This window comes from Plectropomus leopardus, chromosome 20 (genome assembly GCF_026936395.1).
Source record: "Plectropomus leopardus strain MGB_pleo_1.0 chromosome 20, ASM2693639v1, whole genome shotgun sequence".
Taxonomy (NCBI): domain Eukaryota; kingdom Metazoa; phylum Chordata; class Actinopteri; order Perciformes; family Serranidae; genus Plectropomus; species Plectropomus leopardus.
Genome location: NC_142195.1, coordinates 27209852 through 27226803, shown reverse-complemented (window position 1 = coordinate 27226803; position 16952 = coordinate 27209852). Strand labels below are relative to the sequence as shown.

The following is a 16952-nucleotide window of genomic DNA, read 5'->3' as shown; positions in this document are numbered from 1 at the left end:
AAAATACTGAGAAAACTATATATGTATTGTTATAATATATTTGAAATACACACCAAACTGGACTTTTACCAAAAGTGCAATTATCCTCCATGTGCTGTTGGTGTATATGTATTTTTCTAGACTGTTGAGTTGGCACCTTGTAATATTTTGTTACTATTTTTGCACCATGTTTTTTTTTTATTGTTTTTTATTATTGTCACCTTGTTTTTTATTATTTAATATTTCGTACTATTTTTTACTATTTGTTTTGTTGTTTTGCTGTTTATCTTGTACTTCATAGCTGCTGTAAAATACTACTGTTAAATAAGGTTATAGTAAATTATATATGATATTTCATTAATTGTATTAATTTATTTGAGCACATTTTCAGGTTATTTTCTTTCTTTATCATTATTTTACTTTTCTTTTCTGTGAGTCATTTTCTTGTAACTTTTTAGTAATTTCTTGCTCATTTTTGGGGTTGCTCATTGCCCTCTTTTTCGTGTTTTTGAAAGAAATTAAGCCAGTTGCTCAGGTTTCAAAGGGTTAAAAGTTATTTAGTGGTATTTACAGTCATGTATTATCAGCAAAAAAAATAATGTTGCCTCATGTTAGCACTTCCAGCGACGTGTGACCACACAGTTAATAATGAGATCTAACTTCAGATTGTGCACTATGAGCCACAGAGGTGGTGCGAAACCATTTTTTGTATGATGTGTTTTATGCAGAAGTCCATATGCTGTTTTGTGTGTTTTACTAATGCGACGCTGTAAAAGTCTGAACTTTGGGGCCATCGAGTAATCGTTATCTACTTCCTCCTCACTATAGAAGGAAGTTTGATTTGAATGGCCAGAAGTAAGATTAAAATCAAATGTCAACAGATCATGAAAAGCACAGAGCGGCCTGGTGATGCTCTGCAGTGAAATAAACAGGAGTGGTTTGCATAAGTCTGAAATATGAAAGTTATAAAGATAGCCCAAATAATTTGGCTGAATAACTAACAGTATGCAGTGCACTCGATGCACAGACAGGATAAATATATAACATTTGAATAACAAACTGTTTTGCTTAGAAATATTTTTATTATGATGAAATCTGGATGGACAATCGACAGGAGAATATTTTTTAAACTCTACAGAGCTTTCAAAATATACAATTGTACAAAATAATATAATGAAATAAACATATGTAGAAAGAAAGAAAACCACTTATTCCACACTGGTAGGCTACTACTGTCAAAAAATAAAATAAAACTGATAAAAAACTAACAAACAAGATTACACTAGTAATGCACAACCAACATGAACTTTTATCTGTAATTAAAACATTTGCACATTTTCTATCATAAGCTTTGTTCATGCATATGGCATACATTTTGGCAACATTGTGTATTTTTGTTTAATCTGTGAATTTCCAGCTCAGATCCTACAGTAAGTCTAAAATACACAGTGGAAACTAAATTGTCTGTTAAGGTTAAAAAAAAAAGAAAAAAAGAAGTCTCCCTGTTACCCATTCAAACTTTAAATTAAAGCATAAAAATATGCATCGTATTGTTTCTGGGTGTCAGTCTGGGCTTTTATTTATTTATGTATTTATTTATTTTTCTTTACTATTTTCCACTTTATGTCGTTTTTTAAAAATAATAATGTAATGATAATAATGATGATGATAATAATAATAATAATAATAATAATAATAATAATAATAATAAACTACTTTACATGTAGTATATTACTTTTTTCATGTAAAAACAGTTGCATCAGGACAAAAATATGGCATTTAAAAAATTCGGAAAATTATTGAATATTTTATATTTATAATTAGGAACGATGCTGCTAAAAAATGAACTCCGTGAAAGTAGAAAAAAATAATATGATTGCATAATATTTTTTAGAACTTGATTTTGAAGCGGTACGAGTGTGAGTGATATCAAAGCTGACCCTACGGGTTAAACTCCTAAAATAAATAATACTAATCATTTAAAAAAAAAAGCCTTCACGTTTGCGTCACCTATAGCCACGCCCGTGACGTAAATGCGTTGACGCTCACATGACGTCAGCATTTCCGCGTCGCCATGTCGGTGCGTCGTCACATCAGGATGAACTCAGCTAGCTGAGCGGACTGAAGAGGCGCAGTTATCATGTTAAGGACTCTCTGACGCCGGCGCAGATTACACCTAAAAGTACGTGAATTAAACACGTTTTAAAACACTTAATCCCTGAAAGTTTTCGTAAGCTGCGGACGTTGCGACGTGACCTTGGTGGCTGAGCGAGTTTGTCCGGGTGTGTCAGCTAATGTAGCTAACGCTAACCTAGGCTAGCGCTAGCCCCCAGTGTAGCTAATGCTAACGCTAATGTACAGCTCACTATCGTGATATTAAACTTCCACGTGTGTTTTAAAGCCACATATAGCCTTGATTTATTGTGGTTGCAATGTACATTTCAGTGAGTCGGCACATTTTGAGCTTATATTTTCCTTTGACGGTAGTTAGCCACACAGATGAAGCTAACTATTGGCGTTATGTATTCGTTCAGTAGCTGTTAGCGTATCATATAGACAGTTGTTTTGCTTTCGTTTGCCATTATTGCCTAATTAATCCATTACAGTAACTACTTTTTGATTAAAACTACACTATAAGCTTGCTTATTAACCCGTTATAACTTGAGTAAATAGCCTCTTTCTAACATAATAGTAAAAAGCAATGAGCGAGACAAGATCTAAACATCAGCAGGGAATTAGTTACAAAAAAGAAACTTATCTAAATGTGAAAGCAAAAACAAAAGTAGCTGTTAGCCAAACTTAAAGGCAGTTTCGCTTTCGTTTGCCATTATTGCCTAATTAATTCATTATAGCGAGTACTTTTTGATTAAAACTCAAAAGTATATCTCATAAGCGTGCTAATTAACCCTTAATAACCTGAGTATATTAACCCGACTTCGATTTAAAATAATGGTGAAAGCAACTAGCAACTTTTCAAGACATGGCCCAAAAATTAGCAGGGAAAAAAAGTAACAAACCTGGAAATAAGAAAATCAACAACAAAAACATGACACAAAAATCTTTTTAAAAAATATGTATACATTTGTTTATGTGTCAAGGTTTTGAATATGTGGTATAATAATTACACATATATTTTTCATTGTATTTTCCATAGAATCTGTCGAAATTTCCTCTTAAAAAAACAGATTTTCAGTTCACTTTCTCTTCATCTTTTACTAATATATTGGACTTTGTAGGACTTTTCTTGCAAAGTTGCTCATTGGCAGTTTTCCTCATGTTTTCAAAAGAAATCAAATCATTTTGCGTAGGTTTTAGGGCCGAAATAGCTTGTGAAAAGCATCTTAGCAGAGCACAAAAAAACTGATGTCAGTCCAGGTTTCAAGGGGTTAATATTGCATCTTGTGTTGTTGATTGGGAAAGACTTCATGATGTTCTCCTTTTTTAACAGGTTAGGCTGTGACTTAGACAGCAGGACGGCATCCTGAGACCATGTTGGCGCGGCTTTTTAGGCTCCACGGCCTGCTGGTGGCCTCCCACCCGTGGGAGGTGATCGTGGGCACCCTCGCTCTCACCGTCTGCCTCGTGTCGATGAACAACCTGGCGACCAGCAGCCAGATGTGCACCTGGAACGAGTGCCCTAAAGTGGAGGAGGTGAGGCCGTCAGTGTGAGAGGAGGCTGCCGTGGGTGTGGCGGCTCATTTTAGATGCAGAAAAGACTTTGCTCGAAAAAAGTTAACAAGAAAATCTGTCCGTTCCTGTTTTCTTACAGAAAATCCACAGCAGTGACGTCATCATCCTAACAATCACGCGCTGCACGGCCATCGTTTATATCTATTTCCAGTTCAAGAATCTGCGGCAACTGGGCTCTAAATATATACTGGGTCAGTATGACAGGATGTTAAGGCTTGTTTACGTGTGAATTTAATGGTCACAGCTTTACTAGAGTATTTTAAACTCTCAACATTTTCCTTTTCCTACAGGTATTGCGGGTTTGTTCACGGTGTTTTCCAGCTTCGTCTTCAGCACGGTGGTCATCCACTTCTTTGGGAAGGAGCTGACGGGTCTAAAGTGAGTGATTAAATGCTCTGAGTACAGTTTTCCATAAACATGAGCTGAACTGGCTCAGCGTGGCACCAGTTTGCGTCTTTATTACAACCTGCTCGATGTCTTAGATTGATGACGGCCTGTCTTTGGTGATGAATCCTAAAGATTAACTCTCAAAACATGCTTGTTTGATCATTTATTATTATTATTATGTATTTGTTTAACTTTAGGAACTATTTGGCTTATTTTACACAATTTTCATTATTTTCTTTTTTTTTTATAATTTAGGCTGTGTTCACTAATAAATTAAAAGTCATCAGAAGGGATGAAGCTTCAGTCAAAGATTATTTACATCTGCATTTTGTAAATTCATCTTCAGTACATCGGGATCGCTTGAGACGGGCACATTTTCACGTTTCTCAGTTTTAATTTTTTTGGTTGATTTTGGCTGTGTTCATGCTTATGGCAAACATTTTGGCAAGACTGTGTATTTTTGTTTAATCCTGGACTTTCCAGCGCAGCTCCTACAATAAGTCTAAAATACAACTTGTAATTAAAATGGTGACATTTACACAGTTAACTGCAAAAAACACACAGCTGAAACTCATTCAAAGCGCAGTTTTTGGTCCCACGGCCATCGAAGCATAAAAACAGGCATTGTATCATTTCTTGGTGTCATTCTGGGCTTTTGCCTTGAAATTTTGTCACTTTTACTGTATTTTACTGTTAAAAAAATCTACTTTGCATGCTGAAAATATTCAGTTTTGTTTTGTTTTCCATCTAAAAACAGTGACATCATGACAAAAACCCATTTGATTGAAAAGAGCTATAGAAAATATCACCAGAGACATCTTACCGTTGAACATTTGCACAGTTGACACCCGTAAGAAGAATCTTTCAGCTTTTCAACAGTGTAGACAAGCTTCTGCAGTGAAATAAGACGCCGTGTCTCGGACTGACGTTTGTCTCTTGTCCTGCAGTGAAGCGCTGCCGTTCTTCCTCCTGCTCATTGACCTCTCCAAAGCCTGTGCATTGGCCAAATTTGCACTCAGCTCAAACTCTCAGGTAACGTCAGGAAGCTTGTTTTGACGTATATCTGAATTGTAACTGAAATAAAATCTGTTAATAGTCATGAGGTCGTTTTGGTGTCACTGATTTATGATCTCGTGTCTTGTTCCCAGGAGGAGGTGAGGGAGAACATCTCTCAGGGCATGGCCATCCTGGGTCCCACCTTCACCCTGGACGCTCTGGTCGAGTGTCTCGTTATTGGCATTGGGACCATGTCAGGTGAGGAGCAGTAACTTTTTTTTCTGAAAAGGAGACAGCTGTTTTTTGTGTAATAAACATATATTAAAGGGTAGGTGCAGTATTTTTTCCCTTGTTTTTGTGTCCATGGAGTGGAGACGACATTTTTTAAATTGGTCCGGCATGTTTGCAGCGTCAGTCATTGTCCACTTAAAGTGCTTTTTTGCCACTGATATGCTCAGATTGTTGTTATAACCGTCTGACAACATTATGGAAAAGATCCCTATAGTGATAAACTTTTTTTATGCTTTTTATTTAAGAAAAAACAGCCCTGAAATCTGTGTTGCAATACCCACCAAACTCCATTTAAATAAATACAAATTTATTAATTATTATTATTATTATTGTTATATTAATTAATTAATTAATGTAAAATTCACTTCATTCAAAGTGCACATAAAGAAAACAAAACGTACAAAAGCTGTTGTTTTTTTCACCATTTCAGCTTTCACAAACTCTGGTTTGATTGAAATTAACCCTGAGTTCACCAATTTAGATGTAAAATTACGCACACGCTTAAATGACTGTATGTGTAAATGGAGTCTGGTGGGTTTGACGATGGCTGTTTCTGGTTAAACAAAAGGTTCATCTCTGTAGAAATCCTTAAAATAATCTGATCAGTCACTAACAATAATAATATGAGCTTGTCTGCAGCAACATTTAGCACTTTTGGGGGACATAAATTGACAATAATACTCCAGGTGGTTACGTTGCAGCTTGTTTTGCTCAATACTGGAACAGTTTCTAAAAGTGTCGTTCCCATCAGTCACATAGGCAAAAAAACATGGGAAAAATCGCCAAGGTTAAAAAAGTAATGTACATACCCTTAAAATATTATCTTAAACACTCTGGTGGTGAATTGAGTGAAACATGAAATAACTGCTGTGTTTGTTGTTTTCCAGGTGTGCCTCAGTTAGAGATCATGTGTTGTTTTGGCTGTATGTCCGTCCTCGCCAACTACTTTGTCTTCATGACCTTCTTCCCTGCGTGTGTGTCCCTGGTCCTGGAGGTGAGGACGATAAGTAACGTTTGGGAGCGTTAGAGTCTGAAATGAGCTCCAGGGTTTTGTGTGTGTGCTCATGCGGCGTATCTGTGTGTGTAGCTGTCCAGAGAAAGTCGTGAAGGTCGTCCGATCTGGCAGCTGAGCCACTTCGCTCGAGTGCTGGCTGAAGAAGAGGACAACAAGCCCAATCCTGTCACCCAAAGGGTTAAAATGATCATGGTGAGAAACGTATCCAGCTGCCACAGATGGAAACTATACATTTGAAAACTGTACAGAAGAAATGCGACTGTAAGTGAAGCAGGCTGAAACCTGTAGATAAAAGATTTCAAATAAATAAAATAATTATAATAAATTATAAAATTATAAAAATAAACAATGCTCTCAATTGTAGCTAATAATGAAACGATAACAGCACAAAGTAGAATTATAGATTAAAATGGTTCAAAAAATAAAATGACATACTTTCTAGTAAAACATTAAAACAGACTTAATTGTATAAATTTATAGTAAATAAATAAATGAATAAATAGGGTAAAGTTCAATTAAAAGCCAGACTAAAAAAGTAGAGTTTGCTTTTCAAAATAAATATGTCAACATAATGTAGTTCAGCTTCAAATATTCAGGTAAAACTGAACAAAAAACATTTTTACTCTTTAGTTTGTAAACAACATAAACTTATTGTGAGATCCAGATTATCTATAAAATACAAATATTTAAACAAAAAAAACATCAATAATTGCACATGGACGATATCGTATGTAGTCTACATGTGGATATATATTTTTTTACTTTTTTTTTATTCACCATAAAGACAACACATAACATGTAGGAGATGTTCACATTAAACTCACATACTTTTCATGTCTAACTTCAATACTACGAACACAGAAAGCTCCCGTTTAGAGCACAAAAAAATGCAACTATGACAAAACAGTAAAAAAAATAATAAAATAAAATATAAACGCAAGTTAAAAACAAAAACAAAACAGAATGAGAAACAATTAAAGAGAAACAAAGCAGAAGCAAGGAAAAAATAAAAAGGTGGATTTTTAAGACTAATTGATTATGTAAATGACCTGAGGCGGCCGTGTGTTTCCCGATGTGCTCCTCAGTCTCTGGGCCTGGCTCTGGTTCACGCTCACACTCGACTCGCAGCTGAGCACCCGGGTCAGAATCGCTCGGTGGAGGGGCCCGTGGCGAACAGGCTGGACTCTGGCGGCAGCACGTGGCCCCTGAAGCTCAGCAGGTGAAACATTTCTCGTTCCATAAACAGGTTTTTTCAGTTATTGACTCCAGCGCGGTGACTTACCGATGCGTGTCTCCCGTCTTCGTCCCTCAGTATGGACCTGGAGCAGGTCATAACTCTCGGTCTCGCGCTGCTGCTGGCCGTGAAATACGTCTTCTTCGAGCAGACGGAGACGGAGTCCTCGCTGTCCCTCATGAGTCCCATCATCAGCTCTCCTCAGCCCAGATTATCAGACGACTGCTGCAGGAGGGACTTCCCGGCCCCGAAAGCCCACGCAACCGTCAACGGCCCCTTAGCAACCAGCCCTGCCTCACCAGCTGTCTCGGACTCTCACCTGTCCCCCGAGGTGGACACGGCGTGCGGACAGAAAGGTGAGGCTTGTAGTTATTTCTGTAAGCTTTTTAATGTCTGAACGGTCAGATTAAAAAACAAAATCTCTCGTGTATCTGCCTTGTTGCGTGGTGTGACTCTTGTTTTTCGTGATAACTCTACAGCGGAGACGACTCAGCGTCCAGCAGTGGACAGCGGCCCCTGTGTTTCATGTTTTGGGAACTTTCTCGCTCCGACACCTCAATGTGACTTAAATTCAGAGGTCCGGCCGCTGGAGGAGTGCATGGCCGTCCTCTCAGATCCTCAGGTAAGACGCCAGAGCGGATGGAAAAAATCAAATACTGGAAAATGTTAAAAATGTCATTTTTTTAACAAAGTGCTTAAAAAGTGGAAGTCGAAGATAGATTTATTAGTCATTTTTTAAACAAAGTTTTAAAAAAACGAAATGACATTTGTCTTTGATCCTGGTTCTGGTTTGCTGAGGATTTCATTTTTGTTTGTTTGTTTGTTTGTTTGTTTGTTTGTTTGTTTACGCTGCCTGTGTCAACAGTGCTGCTGCAAAACACGTAAAAAATGAGTCTCGCCTTCTTGTTTCAAACGATGCGTGCACTTTGAGCAAAAAATGAAAATTTTTTGATGATCATATTAACAGGTGTACCACCTCTCACTACAGTTTCAGTGTATTTTTAATTCAGCATTTCCTGTTTCAAAATAAAAGCCCCCTGACTACGTTTATATCGACAGAAAGCCGTCAGTTGTTAACATGAGGCTTTTTATTGTGAAGTATTTGAAGGACCGTGTTTATGTTGCACGTGCTCCATAGATTAGAGGAGTGTTGGCACTGAATTTTGGGAATGCAGTTGTCATAGCAGCAGGCAGCTCTGCAGCGAATCCACTCGAATTCCGTCGAAAAAGTTCTTGAATTTAATTTTGAAATGTCTGTATGAGCCCTGTTTCAGTGTCTGTGTGAAGGTTTGATGAATCACTGCTCTGCTCGTGTTTTTTCAGAGGGGGGCTCGTTTTCTGACTGATAGAGAGGTGATGAGTCTGGTGACCTCCCGAAATATCCTGAATTATAAACTGGAGGCCGTCCTGGAGACCCCAGAGAGGGGCGTGGCCATCAGGAGGGAGATGTTGTCACCCAAACTGCCCGTTGTCTCTGCTTTAGCTTCTCTGCCTTATAAAGACTACGACTATTCAAAGGTATCAGCAGCGTCTTTAACGTCCGACGGTGTCAAATCGACGCGGATTTTCTTAATTTTTCAATAAATAAAATGTTTCTGTCGTCATTTTTATTCCAGCCTGTCTGATGCTGTGTTGTTGTTGTTGTAGGTGATGGGCACCTGCTGTGAGAACGTCATCGGCTACATGCCGGTGCCGGTGGGAGCGGCCGGTCCTCTTCTGTTGGACGAGAAGACGTTTTACGTTCCTCTGGCGACCACAGAGGGCTGCCTGGTGGCGAGCACCAACAGAGGCTGCCGAGCGCTTTCTGTAAGTGAGGAAGTCTTTTCACTTTGATTCTGTGTGAGGCTACAAGAAGCGTTTATTTTATTTTTATGCTGTTAATCTTTTAATCTGGGAAGCACTTTGTTTTTAGGTTTGAAATAAAGATAATTATTATTATTATTAGGATTGTTGGCCTGGCTGATTATGTGAGCTGATTTTTGGTATTTTGCTGATTATGTGAGCTGTATCAGCATTTTATTTTAATGATCGGCAGTGAATTTAATAATTAATGAGAAGGCGTGCACGTTACACTCGGCCGTCACCAGGGAAAACAGTCGGCAAGACATGCAAACAAAGTGTCAGCGAGGAGGAACTTTTACTTTGTAAAACCTCCAGGAGATAATTTTAATCATTAGTTTTTTATTTACATTTTCACTGAGTTTTATAAAAGAAAATAGCTGCAGGGAACTTGCTTTAGATGATGGTGACATTTTTCAGTTTTTACTAAACAACATAAAAGTTTTGTGTTGGAGTTTGCAAATTCTACATTTGGACAAATATTTTCATTTTTATTGTAAATGTATATGAGTCCAAATATCGATTATCAGTCTCATTAAGTACTAACAGCCGGTATCAGCCATGAAAACTAATATATTATTATTATTATTATTGTTATTATTATTATATCTGCCTCTGTCTGCTGTTGGCTGTGTGTGTGTGTGTGTGTGTGTGTGTGTGTGTGTGTGTGTGTGTGTTGTATTTGTTGTTGGGTTAGTGTGAGGGTTAGGGTTTTTTGGTGTGTGTGTGTGTGTGTGTGTGTGTGTGTGTGTGTGTTGTATTTGTTGTTGGGTTAGTGTTAGGGTTAGGGTTTTTTGGTGTGTGTGTGTGTGTGTGTGTGTGTGTGTGTGTGTGTGTGTGTGTGTGTTATTGTGCTGACTCTCTTATCTCTTCCGGTGCAGCTGAGCGGGGGTTGCCGCAGCAGGATCCTGGCGGACAGTATGACCCGGGGTCCTGTGGTGAGGCTGCCCTCGGCGTGCCGGGCCGCAGAGGTCAAAGTCTGGCTCGAGACCTCGGACGGATTCAGCATCCTCAAAGAGGCCTTCGACCAGACCAGCAGGTCGGTGGAAATGAAAAAACGCTGAGCAACGACGTTAGTTTTTAGAAACCTAAAAAAAAAATCTGCACCAGTTAAAGTTTATTCTATATTTAGAATATTTTCGCTGGGCGGTAAATCAAACTAATTTAATCATGATGCAATATCATATCGATACAAAACACTATCATATCCCCATTTAATACTACTACTACTAGTAATAGTGATAAAAATGTACAAAGCACCTTAAAGTTTATAATCAGAAATACTTTATTGATCTGGGGGAAATTTGAGGTTCGTTACAGTCGCTCTGATCCAACATAAAGACAATTAAAGCGGAAGAAATAAGAATCAACACCAGCGTGTAAGAATATTAGACATAAATACAGTGAGAGCAAACCAAGAGCACAGTATTTTAAAATAGGATGTAAATATGCTCGGTATCTAAGTGTGCAGACGTAAATGTGAAATACTGAAATAGACAAAAATGTAAAGTGTGAAAATGTAACTATAATAAGGATGATGAAAGCAAAACGCGTTTTTTTTACAGAGGCGACGTAACTATAAGAGAAACAAAAACGCCAAATTAAAGCCAGACAAAATTTAAAGAAGAATTAAACAAGAGACAAACAATTACAAAACAAAAATATCAATAACAACCCAAACTAACAACATCAGGAAACAGAAATAAAGTAATGATGGTTAAATATCTTTAACAGAAGTATTAAAAAGCTCAATAATAACTTTGAAGCTTCAGAAACAAAACAAGCGTTTTTTTGCAAGTTTGTCACGATAGCAAGAATCTAGTTGTTGGTACCGAATCCACCGAATTTACGCGATGCTCGATACTGAATTTGATACCACGGTGTAAAAAAAACAGAACAAAAATAAAGTTTGAGCTTCAGCTCGTGTGTTTATTTTCTGCTCAGATTCAAACTAAACAGCGTTGTTTACAGCGATTGTGTCTGTTGACACTTTTTCCAAAATCGAAATATTTTCAGACTCCCGATTTATTCCCAGTTAAAGAACGCTCTCTTTACCGTCTTTTTCTCGACTGCGGGTCGTTGTCTGCCTGCCGCTGGACAAAGAATTTCAAAATAAAGTTGTACCCTAAAGACGATGTTTTCACGATTAAATAGTTTGACTGATCATTGAAGATCGATGGATCGTTTCACCTTTAACAGGCAGCCAGTGACAGCAAAAAAACACCGATAAAATAATAAAGTCTTTAATCATTTCCTTTGGTCAGAGCTTCAAACGTTTCCGTCGTGTTTGAGGACAAACGGATCGTGAATGTTTTCGTTCTCGTAGGTTTGCTCGTCTGGAGAAGCTGCTGGTGGGTTTAGCCGGGAGGAACTTGTACATTCGCTTCCAGTCTCAGACGGGGGACGCCATGGGCATGAACATGCTCTCCAAGGTACGACCACATCGTGGGCCGCGGTCAGCGCCGCCGCACACAGTGAGCTCCTTTCTGGGGTCCGCAGACGGCGGTTTCTGGACTCTGCGGGTCTGTACGTGCTGAAAGGTGTCTGTGTGTTTCCAGGGTACGGAGCAGGCTCTGCTCACGCTGCAGCAGCAGCATCCCGACGTCGAGGTGCTGTCGGTCAGCGGAAACTACTGCACCGACAAGAAGTCCGCCGCCGTGAACTGGATCCTGGGTCGGGGGAAGTCTGCCGTGTGCGAGGCCACCGTCCCTGCCAAGGTGGTCCGAGAGGTAAAGACGGCTCAAACCAAACTGCTCCGTTTGTTGTAACAGTGGAATTCGCCCGCTGACTTCCTAAAACCAGACATCAGACCAAAGTCAGACCTTAGAAAATTGATTTCTTTGAAAAGCATTGGAAGAAGGCAGTGAGCAAAGAAATGACCCAAAACTGGGGGGGGTTAAAAAGTATGAGAAAATTACCTAAAAAATTTGCATTAAGAATGTATAAGAAAATTACCCAAAAGTTAGTAAAAATAGTATTAGATAATTGCCTGAAATTTTGCCAAAAAACCCAAAAAACATTAGAAAATTACCTAAAAATATGCATCAAAAAAAAGGAAAAAGTATAAAAGGAAAATTTCCTTTTTCCTTTTTAAAAATTTCCTTTTTTTTGCAAAAGGGTATTTTTTAAGAAAATTAACTAAAAAATTGCAAAGAAGCAGAAGAAAATTTTGCAAAATTTGCATAAAATATAAGAAATGTTTCTAAAATTAGCATAAAAAAATAAGAAAATTACATTAAAATTCCCAAAATAACATAAGAAAATTACCCAAAATTTGCACAAAAAAGTAAAACATAAGAAAAAAATACCTAAAAATTAGCAATAATAATAAAAGAAAATTAGCTAAAATTTTGCTAAAAATTAAAAAAAAAAACTATAGCCAAATAAAAATAAAAAATGTAATGTAATGGACTAATTTCTTGAAATTTGTTGAACATTTCTCTGCCAAGTTGCTCATTGAGGACGTATTTTCTCAGGCTTTAAATGTTTTAATATTTTTCAAAGCATCTGATCCAGGTTTCAGAGCGCTTATTACACTTTATTTTTTTGTAAAATCATACATTTGTCACTAAAACATCCTGCTGACGTCTCTGCAGGTGCTGAAAACCAGCTCGGCCGCTCTGATCGAGCTGAACGTCAATAAGAACCTGGTGGGCTCGGCTATGGCCGGCAGCATCGGGGGCTTTAACGCTCACGCCGCCAACATCGTAGCGGCCATCTACATCGCCTGTGGACAGGTAAAAAACATCATTTCTGTATCAGTGATAGAAAGCGTCTGTACTTTCTGTGACGCTGCTCAGTGCGTCACGGCTCCTCCTGAGTGACGCCGCGGTCGTTTCAGGACCCGGCTCAGACGGTGGGGAGCTCGAACTGCATCACTCAGATGGAGCCCGCCGGTCCGGAGGGGGAGGATCTGTACATCAGCTGCACCATGCCGAGCATCGAGCTGGGAACTGTGGGAGGAGGCACCAACCTGGCGCCTCAGCAGGCCTGTCTGCAGGTAACGCCCCCGTCACCCGTGTTAGCTCCGTTAGCTCCGTTAGCTCCATTAGCTCCATTTGCTCCATTAGCTCCGTTAGCTCCATTAACTCACCTGTCACACCTGCGTAACGTTCTGTGCAAACGTGTTCGTGTCCTTTATTTTTTAATCGTTTCCCAGAGGAATGAAGAAGAAAAAACATTTCTTTTATTGACAATAAATTATTATATATAATATCTTTCTTTAGATAACTGGAAATTTACACAATAAAAATGTGCTGAACATAAATTAACAAAAAAATATGCATATATAGATGTGCAGGCTGGAGCAATATTATTGAACTAATATTCAGTTCAATACTTTGATATTTGTGTGCTGATTTGATCTGTATTGCAGTTTTTTAAAGTATTGTGTTTCGATGTTTTTTGCATTTTTTTAAAACTTTTTTGGCGCTGAATTTGAGTTGATATTTGAGCAGGTTTCTCACTTATGTTTTTTATTAAAAATCATAATGATGTGACATCAAGTGTAGATTACCAAAATAAAAGTACTACCTCAGGGTCGGGTGATATATCGAATATACTGCAGGTATCTCGACTTGGGTGAGATATAAAATTGCAGTTTCGATCGTTTTGTATTTAATAGTTACTTCAAACATTAGTTTGAAGGAAATTTAAAAATATTGAAATATACGTCATGTATCGTGATATAGGCTTAAAATATTGCGACAGTGAGCAGTAACATCGACCTCCATATTTAAATTATATCGATTAAAAACAGTGTGATCCTGACGTGAGTCGGTATAAATGGATGAGTTACACCGTTTTCGTGTTTTTAGATGCTCGGAGTCCAGGGGAGCAGCTCCAACCAGCCGGGTGAAAACGCCCGTCAGCTGGCGCGTGTGGTTTGTGCCACCGTGCTGGCGGGCGAGCTCTCGCTGATGGCCGCCCTCGCCGCCGGACACCTCGTCAAAAGCCACATGACCCACAACAGGTCAGATAATCACCGCTTTTCTTCGTGGTTTGAAAACATTCGAAGTTTTCTTTGTGATTTCTGACTTTTGTTCTGTTTCTCTCAGATCTGCGACAAACGTGTCGGAAACGCCGTCGTCGAAGTCGGAGAAAGCTGCGTGACAGACGGCGGTCCGGACCGGCGGAACGAGAGCTGCGGGAAAAGCTGAGGGTGAGAACCGAGAGGACTGAACTGTCTCCTAATGACGCGTGTCTGAAGGGAGTCCTGAGGGTCGTCCACGTGTTTAAGACTAAAAACGGACTAACGAGCTGAAGACTCGCTGACTGCACTAAGACTTTCCGAGTCGGGATGTTACGCTGACTTTGTGCCATTTGTCTGCGGCCGAACTTAACGGTCGTGTTTTTGTTGTTGGTGCCGATCTTAATGTGAATTATTGACGGGGTTTGTTTCGGTAAAATCAGTCCTGAGCGAGTTTCCTGTGCCTCTAAAGAGTCGACCAGCCAAAAGCAAATCCGTCCTCCGAACACGAACCAGAAAGATTCAACTTCCAGATTCATTCTTCGACGTTTTCCATTTAAAACGCAGCTGTGACGCGTTTTTCCGCGAGGATCTGAGCTTCGCTGCAGACGCAGCTGTTAATGCTGCAGGTGAAATTCGCTAAACTTTAAACGCCAACTTTCTGCCCAAATGTGTCGTCCTGAATCAGCGCTGATTTAAAGCCTCGCTCCCGAGCATTTCCGCTTTTTTCTGATAATGCTGCACGTTTCTACAAATATTTTTTGCCAAATGATTTTGTGCTCAAAGTAAAACTACGGTAGACTCTGCAGGTGTCGCAGGTCATCGTGCCTCTGCGTCCAAAAACTCCATAAACATCGTTACAAGCTGGCGAGCCCACTTTGAATGTATTTTTGGCTTTATCGGAGCCGTAACGGATGTAGAGTTTCGCCAAATTTATTTTTTCACAACTTGTGCGGCGCACATATGTCGGTTTTTGTTTGTTACAGCCAAGAAAGACGATTAGTTATCGTTTTTTTCCTCCATTTTTAGACGCGACTCAGCGAGGTCGCCGTTTACATTCAAAATTGAAAGCAGTACCTTCGACTCTACGGGCGCCCAATGTCGCTTTTTTCTGCGCTTTTCTCTTTCTGTAAAAACGGAAAAGTAATTTTTTAACAAACGACACAGAGCGTCTCCGTCCGTCTGCTCGTCTCTCTCGCTCCGTGTTAATGTGCATTTTGTCGCTTTGACGTGTACGCTAAATTCACAGTCTGGTTGCCGAGCTCTGAGAGTCTGGAGGGAGGCTTTTCGGAGCTCCTGTATACTGTGTATACTGCAGAGGCTGACGGGGAAATCAAAGCCATATCAACTCGTTTAACGGACTTTAATGGTACATTATTATTATCGATATTATTCTTCTTATGTGTGTGTGAGTGACTGGAGGGTTTATCGGCATGTTGGAGGTTAAAGGCGTCGCTGACTGCAGATGATGCAGGTTTTTTTTGTCCTTTTTGTTGAAGCACTGAAGCTCGGTCGTGGCCTTACAGAGAAGTTGAGCCTTAGCATGTTCTAGATAAAATATCCAATTTTAAAGTTCAGTTCACCTCAAAATCAAAACTGCATGTTTTTCTTCAGCGTGATTTATCGGTCGTCATCGTTTTGGTGTGAGTTGCGGTGTTATCGGCCGTAGAGACGACACAGACCTCAATGTGAGCAGGTTCATGTAGGAACTATTTTCTTTGTACCGAATTTCACCCAAACAACCACATCGCTGTGTAGAGGAACCCTTTGAAACTTGAGCAAAATAGTTTGATTTTCTTTAAAAACTGTCAAAAAATTAAAAGAAAATTACCTGAAAATAACTAACAAAAAAAAAACAAGAAAATGTCTTTAACATGTGCTGATTTTTTACATTTTATTTTATATATATATATATTTTTTTATTTTATTTTATTTTTTAAATTTCTTTTTTTTAAGAACTTAAAAGTTTAAAGTATAAAAATAAAATAATTTGAAAAATAGTTTTCTGGACATTGTTGACTAAATTTTTTTGTAGTTTTCCCAATGATACTCCCCCTTTTATTTTTAAAATAATTTTTAGGTTATTTTCTTTTCACCTTTTACTAATTTCTTGCAATGTTTGGGACATTTCTTGACAAGTTGGTTATTTTCTTTTTTTTTCCCCCAATTTCACAATTTGCTGAGTCTTCAAAGGGTTAAAAAGATTGTTAATGATGTCTGAATATACTATATTAATATTTAATATATGAAAATATATATTTTGTGTCTCTGAGCACAAAAAGCCAAGTTCCAAATAATTCCATTACGTTGGAGAGAGGACGGACGTCTCTACGGTCGATATGTCCAACGCTCTGAAACTCACCAAAATAATTTAAACTAATAAATATAACAACAAATAAGAGGAAAAATACGCATTTTTGACACTGGGGTTAACTGTACCTTTAAGCTATAAAATTGAAAAGATTGTACTATGTTTTATTTAAATTAAATTAAATTAAAAGAATAACACTACGTGACGATGTCTCGGTTGTCTTTTGTGAACAAACGGCTCC

General features: G+C 38.6%; 1 protein-coding gene across 1 annotated transcript; it reads left to right on the top strand.

The window, feature by feature from the left end:
* The first annotated feature begins 2022 nt into the window (after nucleotides 1–2022).
* Nucleotides 2023–16911, top strand: LOC121963691 (3-hydroxy-3-methylglutaryl-coenzyme A reductase-like). The gene is made up of 20 exons (XM_088071308.1): nucleotides 2023–2161; nucleotides 3428–3630; nucleotides 3749–3860; nucleotides 3960–4047; nucleotides 5004–5088; nucleotides 5205–5310; nucleotides 6231–6337; nucleotides 6431–6550; nucleotides 7444–7577; nucleotides 7671–7948; nucleotides 8072–8214; nucleotides 8916–9110; nucleotides 9240–9398; nucleotides 10313–10470; nucleotides 11758–11863; nucleotides 11990–12160; nucleotides 13028–13168; nucleotides 13273–13431; nucleotides 14249–14403; nucleotides 14489–16911. The coding sequence occupies exons 2-20, from the start codon at nucleotides 3469–3471 to the stop codon at nucleotides 14541–14543; spliced, it is 2634 nt and encodes an 877-aa protein (XP_087927434.1). The 5' UTR covers nucleotides 2023–2161; nucleotides 3428–3468; the 3' UTR covers nucleotides 14544–16911.
* The last annotated feature ends 41 nt before the right edge of the window (nucleotides 16912–16952 follow it).

Coding starts and splice junctions, on each gene's coding strand:
- LOC121963691 (XM_088071308.1), top strand. CDS start 3,469: ATGTTGGCGCGGCTTTTTAGGCTCCACGGCCTGCTGGTGGCCTCCCAC. Junction 3,861..3,959: donor GGGCTCTAAATATATACTGG/GTCAGTATGACA, acceptor CTTTTCCTACAG/GTATTGCGGGTTTGTTCACG. Junction 12,161..13,027: donor CTGCCAAGGTGGTCCGAGAG/GTAAAGACGGCT, acceptor ACGTCTCTGCAG/GTGCTGAAAACCAGCTCGGC.